At 42.4% G+C, this 8064-nt stretch overlaps 1 protein-coding gene across 1 annotated transcript; it reads right to left on the bottom strand.

Moving 5' to 3' along the window:
* Nucleotides 1-264: 264 nt before the first annotated feature.
* LOC133019136 (protein NYNRIN-like) lies at nt 265-7442 on the bottom strand. The gene is made up of 4 exons (XM_061085510.1): nt 7405-7442; nt 6032-6238; nt 5391-5577; nt 265-3926 (listed from the first exon to the last, which is right to left on the bottom strand). The coding sequence occupies exons 1-4, from the start codon at nt 7440-7442 to the stop codon at nt 801-803; spliced, it is 3558 nt and encodes a 1185-aa protein (XP_060941493.1). The 3' UTR covers nt 265-800.
* Between the last annotated feature and the right edge of the window lie 622 nt (nt 7443-8064).

Genomic DNA, 8064 nt, shown 5'->3' with positions numbered 1-8064 from the left:
TTCTGATGGTTCCCGATCCCATCTCAAACCACAAGTAGCTATAACTTTTTGCTTACATGGTGAAGTTCCCAGATAGTGATCCTCAGCCATAAAACATTGTCTAGTAAAACAAACAGTGCCTAACTGTCCGGTGGGGTTTATTGTCATCACAGGTTGGTGAATTTCCTGATCTGCCACCAAAGACATGTCCCAGAATCGAGCTGTGGAACCCCCATAATTAACTACACTGATATTCAGTAGTTTAAGTTTACTATACATGTCTCGCACAGTCCTGTTCTTTAGTGAAAGCCCCTGAGTGAAAGCTATCAGTACTCCTAATGTCTCTGAGGTGTTTAGTGGGATGGTCTTAAGTGGGAGAGTAGTACCCACACCATGAGGAAGTTGTGCACAGACATAACAGCTCTCATTAGTGATTTTTCTAGCGATTACCTTCATGGTCTCATACCATGCATTATTTTCAGGTTTTATCTGTTCATCATAGGGGTCAAACGAAAGTTCTCTTTTGGTTATTTCTTTTATGCTCGAGTTGTTTTGGCTTGTTTTCCACAGCAGCAGTGGTAGGACGAAGATGACAGTCAGCAAGAACAGGGAGCACTTCCCTTCCTTCCAACTGCGCACCGCCCGCCCCATCAGATGCCACTGTTTGTCCGTCGGCGCCATTGAGTATCAGCAGTGTTCCTCTTGCAACCCTCTTAATCAGTGTGTCACTGAATTTTAGAGACTTGTAACTCTAATGGTTTCCACACCCCTTTCCTTGCGGGCATGAAACAATCGAAGGCTGGAAACACCACCTGCTGACATCAACGCACGTTCTGTCCTGAAGAATCCTCTCCTGGCTCAGGTACCCTCTTGCAATGGCTTGCATGTACCCAGGTTGCCCTCTCTGCGACCTTCACTGCCGTCTGCGTGGTGAGAAGAACTTGATAGGGCCCGTTCCACCGGCGTGCTCTCCAGCTTTTCCTCCTCAGGTCCTTCACCACAATCCAGTCTCCTGGTTTCAAATCATGCAGTTCACCGTCTATGGATTTTGGTAGGGCGTCTTTCACCTGCCTGTGGATATCAAGGAGAACAGAGGAAAGATTTACACAATATCGCAACATTTCATCTTCACATTGACTGGTCTGAGGAAGCTGCCTTTTAACAGGACCAATTCCTGTCTCCATTGGACGTGAAAAGAGAATCTCATAAGGACTCAAACCATTCTTACTTCTCACTCTAGATCTCATGTACATTAAAACAATAGGTAATGCCTTTGTCCATGTCAGCCCTGTTTCCTCACAGCATTTGACCAGTTTGTTTTTCAATGTGCCGTTTTCTCTTTCCACTGCTCCTCCACTAGCAGGATGGTAAGCACAATGTTGTCGCATATCGATACCCAAATACTCACCAACACTCTTTAAAGCTGCGCTTACAAATGGAGTACCATTATCACTGGATATCTTTCTTGGGATTCCCCACCGAGGAATGAATTCCCCCAGAAGTGCCTTTGCCACTGCTGAAGAATCCTGTTTCGATGAGGGAAAAGCCTCTACCCATTTGGAAAACATGTCAACCACAACAAGACAGTACTTCTTTCCCTCGCTTGGTGTTAGTTCAATAAAATCCATCTGTAAATGATCAAATGGTTCGTTTGGTGCTGGATGTGCACTTTGTGCAGTATGGATTCCTCTACCAATATTATTCGTAGCACAAATTACACATTTCTGACAGAATTTTTTTGAGTAGTTTGAAAATCCTTTTGTAAACCAATACTTCTGTATATCTGCTTGCATTCCCCCCTTTGACACATGGTCTTTACCGTGTATCAACTTAGCATAATAAGGAAACAGATATTTAGGTAAACAAGGTTTTCCATCTGGCCCACACCAAATTCCGTCAGTAACAGAACAGCCTGCTTTCTTCCAAACAACCTTCTCCTCTGGTGTTGCCCTCGCTTGCAGCTCCTGTAAATCAGCATTAGGTGTCACGGGCACATCCAAAACAAAAGCATCATTAACTGGCAGGCTACGTTTCGCTGCAGCCTTTGCAGCAATATCTGCTCTTGCATTTCCCCGTGAAACTGAGTCAAGTTCCCTAGTATGCGCTTCACATTTACAGATTGCAATCAGTTTAGGTAGCAACACAGCATCAAGAAGAGCAGCAACCAGGGTATGGTGTGTAATGGGTTTACCTGTAGAGGTTAAAAACTTTCTATTAGCCCAAAGTCTGCCAAAATCATGTGCCACACCCCATGCGTATCTACTATCAGTGAAGATGTTGACACTCTTGTCTCTTGCATATTTGCATGCTTCAGTCAATGCAACTAATTCTGCAGCTTGTGCAGAATACTGTGATGGGAGTGGTTCAGCTATGATTGTATCATACAAAGTTGTTACTGCAAAACCCACTTGGTTTCTACTAGTTGCTGGATCCCTTGATGCTGAGCCGTCCACGAACAGCTCCATGTCTGCATTCACAAGCGGTACATCCTGTAAATCTGGTCTGGGAGAACAAATTTCAGTTATTACTGCAACACAATCATGTGGCTCTCCATCACCTGGTGTAGGGAGGAGAGTAGCGGGGTTAAGAACAGTGCACCTCTTAATAGTGATGTTTGGCATTTCAAGTAACACTGTATTATATCTGAGCCATCTAGCTGTTGAAAGGTGAGAAGTTTTTTGTTCAAGCAAAATCATTGAAACAGCATGTGGCACCAGTAACGTCAAATCAGCATAACCCACAACATCACGTGATGCAATCACAGCTTTCTCAGCAGCTGCTACAGCCCTAAGACAAGTTGGGAGTCCTGCTGCCACAGAGTCAAGTCGTGAGGAAAAATAAGCTACCGGTCTCAGTCGTCCCCCATGGTCCTGCAGCAGCACAGATGTCATATACCCGCCTCTTTCATCCACAGTCTGTGTAAAGCGCCTGGTACAGTCTGGTAGTCCTAATGTCGGAGGAGATTGCATAGCTAACTTCAAATCAACAAAAGCTTTCTCAGCTTCAGTTGTCCAGGTGACTCTGTTATTTGCAGTGAGGCCTTTTCCATACACAATTGCTGATAGTGGTGCCTCTATTTCAGCATAATGTGGAATCCATTGCCGACAATACGAAGTCATCCCTAAAAAACTCATGACTTGTTTCTTTGTTTCTGGCTTTGGGATAGTTTGAATAGCTTCAATTCGTTTGGATGAGAGGGTTTTACCCTCTGATGTGATTATATGACCCAGAAAGGTAACTTTTTCCGAAACAAATTGCATTTTAGACAAACTAACTTTATGACCATTTGTAGCTAAATGTTTGAGTAACGCCACTGTGTCCTGTACACATGTCTCCTTTGTGGGGGAACAGATCATTAAATCATCCACATACTGCAAAAGGGCACTACCTGCTGGTAGATCCAGTGATTCCAGATTGTCCCTTAATGCTGCATTAAAGATTGTGGGTGACTCACAATACCCCTGACAAAGGCGTGTAAATGTGTACATTTTTCCTTCAAAAGAAAATGCAAACCAGAACTGACTGTCGGGGTGAATGGGAATACTGAAAAATGCGTTTGACAAATCAACCACAGAAAACCATTTACTCTCAGATGGAACCTGTGAAAGAATAGTATGAGGATTCGGAACATTTGGTGCACGAGCCTGTACTGCAGCATTAACTGCTTGCAAGTCCTGCACAAATCTCCATCCTTGTGGTTGTCCAGATTCCTTCATTTTCCTAACAGGAAAAATAGGTGTTCGAACAGGAGATTTTTCACATGGAACTATCACCCCAGCCCTTAAAAGAGATTCAAAGACTGGTTTAATACCTTCCACTGCTTCCTTTTTCAATGGATATTGATTTTGACATGGTCTATATGATGATTTAGGGATTACCACTATTGGGTCTGCTCCTTTGATTAGACCCACATCATATTTGTGCTCAGCCCACACACATGACGGTACCTGATTCAATTCAGGAATGTCACTTATGTTTAACACAAAACTGAATCCTTCATCACTCATATCAAGAGGTTTTCCTATTTGCGGTGTATGTTTAACATTGACAAAATCTATATCAGGAATGAGTTCAACACTCCTGATTGCATTTATCACTGCAGAAAATCTCCTACGATTAACCTTCAAACCTCTGTGAAAATCAATATTAGGATCAGATGTTTTCTCCCATCCAGTAGCTGCATTACACCTTTTGGTCCAAGTTTCCAAGTCCTTCCATTCTTCCTGTCTGGGTTTGATTAGTGGAACATAAGGATCAGAATGTGACACTTCAAGCAAATCTTGTTTAAGTGAGTCAGTTAGAGCTACTGATACAACACAGTGGTTATTGTTCCAGTATAGCCAATTCAGCCTAAGTTTGTCTTCAACCTGGCCTTCTTTAAACCAGTTTTGCTCAAACAAATGATCTGATCCAACGGAGATGTGTGCTGTACAATGTAAGCTTTGTGTTGTCATAACATCTGTTAACACATCTGTACTAAGTGATTTTGCCTGTTGCAGAAGAGTGCTGTTTACAGCAGTGAGATCAGAGTCTGGAATATTCCATTGATACGAATATATTAAATCCTCTTTACCATGTTTCACAAACACTGATGTTTGTGGAACTCTACTTACGACTATACCTTGTGATGTTGAGATTAACATAATGCCCATCAAACACATCAAATCTCTACCCATAAGATTTACTGGACACCGTGGTGACAACAAGAATGAATGTTTAAAGCTCCCTTCAACCTCATCATGACAAGACAATGGTACAGTATATCTCTCTGTCACTGTAGTACCAGTTGCTCCAATCGTTCTGAGATATCTGGCACTCATTTTAGGAGTAATATCAAACTCTCCACATTTAATGACTGATTCTGTGGCCCCTGAATCTACCAAAAATGTGATGTCTTTACCACTCACTACAATCGTGTGTTCCGGCATCTGTTTATATGCATCATGTGAATATTTAGCATAAAGCTCAATGAGCCTCTCTTTATTAATCTCCTGCTTAAACTCACAATGATTAATAGCCTTCGTAATCATCTGCTCTGTGTCCAACATTAATTTACATGGTGTGTGTGTGTCAGTGTTCTTACGATATTGATGTGAGGGTTCAAACTCCCTCTCCGTCTCAACGTTTTCACCACCTGGATCCGTATCTGTCCTCAGCTCCCCCGCCAGTCAATCGCACTTTGTGTGCGGGTTATCAGGACAGTCCCTTGCCCAGTGTCCAACTTTGCCACAAATGAAACAAGCGTCAGATCTTCCACGTCCCCGTCCTCTTCCCCTCCATCGACCTCTCCCTCTGCCGCGGCCTTGTGTCTGATACGCCGCCAGCTGAGCCATCTGTAGCTGCTCTGTAAACTCAGACTTCTCTTTCTTTTTCTTACTGTTCAAGAGTTTTTCAGCATGGGTGGCATGTACTTCGACTTTCCCGAGATTTGCAGACTCCCAGGCGATGCAGTTTGTTTTCACCATCTCACTGATCTCCGGTCTGATGCCGTGGATGAAGCGATCCCTCAAGTGAGCTTCCCACGGGGTGATACGATTCTGCCCCCCCATGGCATCCGGCCTCTCGAGGCCACTATTCGTAGTGTGGACCTCCGAGAGCCTGTGGAGATAATCGGTCACAGTCTCATCTTCACCTTGTTTACACATGGAAATTTTACTCATGTCCATTCTTGCGGGAAACTTTTCTGTTATTTCCTCACACAGATTAGTTATGAATTGTCCATATTCATGGTTACTAGCATGGGCCCAGTCTGGATCCACCAATCGCCGCTCCCGTGCGGGGAAAACTCTCGTCACTTTGGAAAAATGAATCCCCATCTGCGTCATCAACAGTCTCTGCAGTTCAGTACTCGTTGGTTTAAACTGTTTGCAAAAAGCCTCCAATTGCACTGCATACTGTGTTCCCCCACTTAGGACTTGTGGGAGGAATGAAACGGTGGATTCTTTCATTTCCGTGAATGTCCATGGTCTATAGATCAGCTGAGTGTTTCCATCTCCTGCGGCCACCTCCACCATCGGTGCTTGCACGGATGTTTTTAAACCGTAATCTTTACCTCTTCGGGTGCGATTCGGAGTGTGAGCTGCTGACCACGGAGTGCTGTAGGCTGGAGGGCTGTCTTGTCCCTCCGCAGCGGGGAGGTCGAGGTCTGGGTAGAGTTGAGAGACGGCTGGAACTGCCGCTTGCGCCGTCTGCAGCGGTGGCGGCTGAGCGCTCGGCTGGTCCAGCACCGCTGCCGGCTGTGGTCTCCCCTTTGGCGGAGCTGAGTCGAGATCAGGATCTAAGTGGAGAAACTGACACTTGGAGACAACATCAGTCCCTGCCTTCTGCTTTCTATCTCTGATATTTGCTTCTGTGACCCAACAGTCATACGCTGCCCAATTTGGTACAAATACTTTTTTATTCTTTTTTCTTTTTTGCTTATCATCTTTACTCCGCTCTTCTTTCACAAGTAGTTTAACTTTGAGTTGCTGTAACTGATTCAAACTCAAACTTCCCGTGCTTGGAAAGCCACAATTCTCAACCCATTCGCTGAATTGTTCAGTACAACATTTGCCGTAATTCTTTATCATGTACTGCACATTAGGAGAGGTAGGCTGTGGTGAATTTACAGAATCTTTCCTCTTCCCTTCTTTACTGATGTTTAAACCCATTTTTCTTTGTAGACCAAAAGTTCTACTGGTACGGGAGAAAAAATAAAAATGTTCCTAACTCCTATTTAATTTATTTGATCTATATCTTTTTTATTTATCTGTATTTTTTAAATTTGAGTTTTGATTTGAGATTATTTTCTTTTATATTTAGTTTTAATAAACCCAATTCTATCTAACGTAGTTACTTCTCCTAATAGGAGGTTTTAGAATACCTCTTTTCCCCTTTTTTTTTTTTTATAAATGTTTTTTTTATATTTTGGTTAAAACATTTCTAAATACACTTAGTGCATCCTAATACCTTTAGAGAAATATCATTCAAATCTCTAGACACACACTTCTCTCTAGTTATACCCCTCCAGGTATTAAATACTTGAGAATGCTATTACTTTTTTATGAAAATAGTTATAATTATCATGAAACTCGACGTCAGAGCTCAATCTTAAAGGTGTGTTTAAATTAATAAACACTCCATATATCTTATATATACTTTGTTTATCCCAATTCAACTTCTTTTCTTTTTTTTTTGCAGTGGTTCTAAACCCTGACTTTGTTAAACCCAGTTAACTAAAAAACTGTTAAACCCAGTTAACTAAAAAACTGTTAAACCCAGTTAACTTTTTTTTATTGGTTCCAAACCCTGAAGCTTCTCTGAATTCAACACCGGTTTCCAAAACCTTGCTATGCAAGCACGTCTGCTCCTCACTTTTTACAAAATGAGTGAATCCCTTAACCTTAATAAACCCAGTTTATTTTTCGAAATTAGAATTTTACTCACCAGAAAGAAACTGTTTGCTTGTCGTGCTCGGTCCGCATAGATCACTTCAGTGAGAGGGCACCCCTTCTCTTCAGCTTCCAGTCCTCACGTCTCCAAACTGTTTTAGGGAGGTTGAGGTAAGAGTCTTCTAGACTCTTTTGTGCACTATTTACCTTCAGCTTTGAGATCCAGAACGTCCTCTCACACAAGTTATCCTGCCGACAACGCCAGATTGTCGTGGAATTTTACCAATAATCAAGCACAAGTCAGCAAGTGTTCTTTCTGGAGTTTTAATTCTACATCTGCAGATGGGCATCACAGTACAAATCACGGCAAAGATTTCATACAATGAGCAATGACATACAGAAGACACAGCAGTTTTAAACCTTCACAAGCTCCTCCTGTGAGAGGAACACATGTTTATCAATTAACCTCTTTGATCTTTAGAAATAGGTGATCAGTATCCTGTCTTCTCCTCGGTCTCAGGCTCCTTGAGTGAACATCTGTTTACAAGCATCTCTTATCAACATTTTACAACCCCCTCACATCCCCTTTCCTGTGACCTCTTTGTTAGGTGACCCTGTAAGTGAGGAAGTCATATAACATCAGTTACTTTGAGAAACACCCTGATAACTAAGAGAATCCATTTGCTCATATTTCTATACATCAAAGTAGTTCCTT

Source organism: Limanda limanda, chromosome 2, assembly GCF_963576545.1.
Source record: "Limanda limanda chromosome 2, fLimLim1.1, whole genome shotgun sequence".
NCBI classification, from domain to species: Eukaryota; Metazoa; Chordata; class Actinopteri; order Pleuronectiformes; family Pleuronectidae; genus Limanda; species Limanda limanda.
Note: the sequence above shows the minus strand (reverse complement) of the source record. Positions and strands in the feature narration are given on the sequence as shown.

What these genes read in the sequence shown, in the direction of transcription:
- LOC133019136 (XM_061085510.1), bottom strand. Translation starts at nt 7,442, where the DNA reads ATGCGGACCGAGCACGACAAGCAAACAGTTTCTTTCTG. An exon ending in AAGCAAACAGTTTCTTTCTG is followed by an intron (nt 6,239 to 7,404) that starts GTGAGTAAAATT and finishes ATCTCGACTCAG; the next exon opens with CTCCGCCAAAGGGGAGACCA. An exon ending in TCCGAATCGCACCCGAAGAG is followed by an intron (nt 5,578 to 6,031) that starts GTAAAGATTACG and finishes TTATCTCCACAG; the next exon opens with GCTCTCGGAGGTCCACACTA.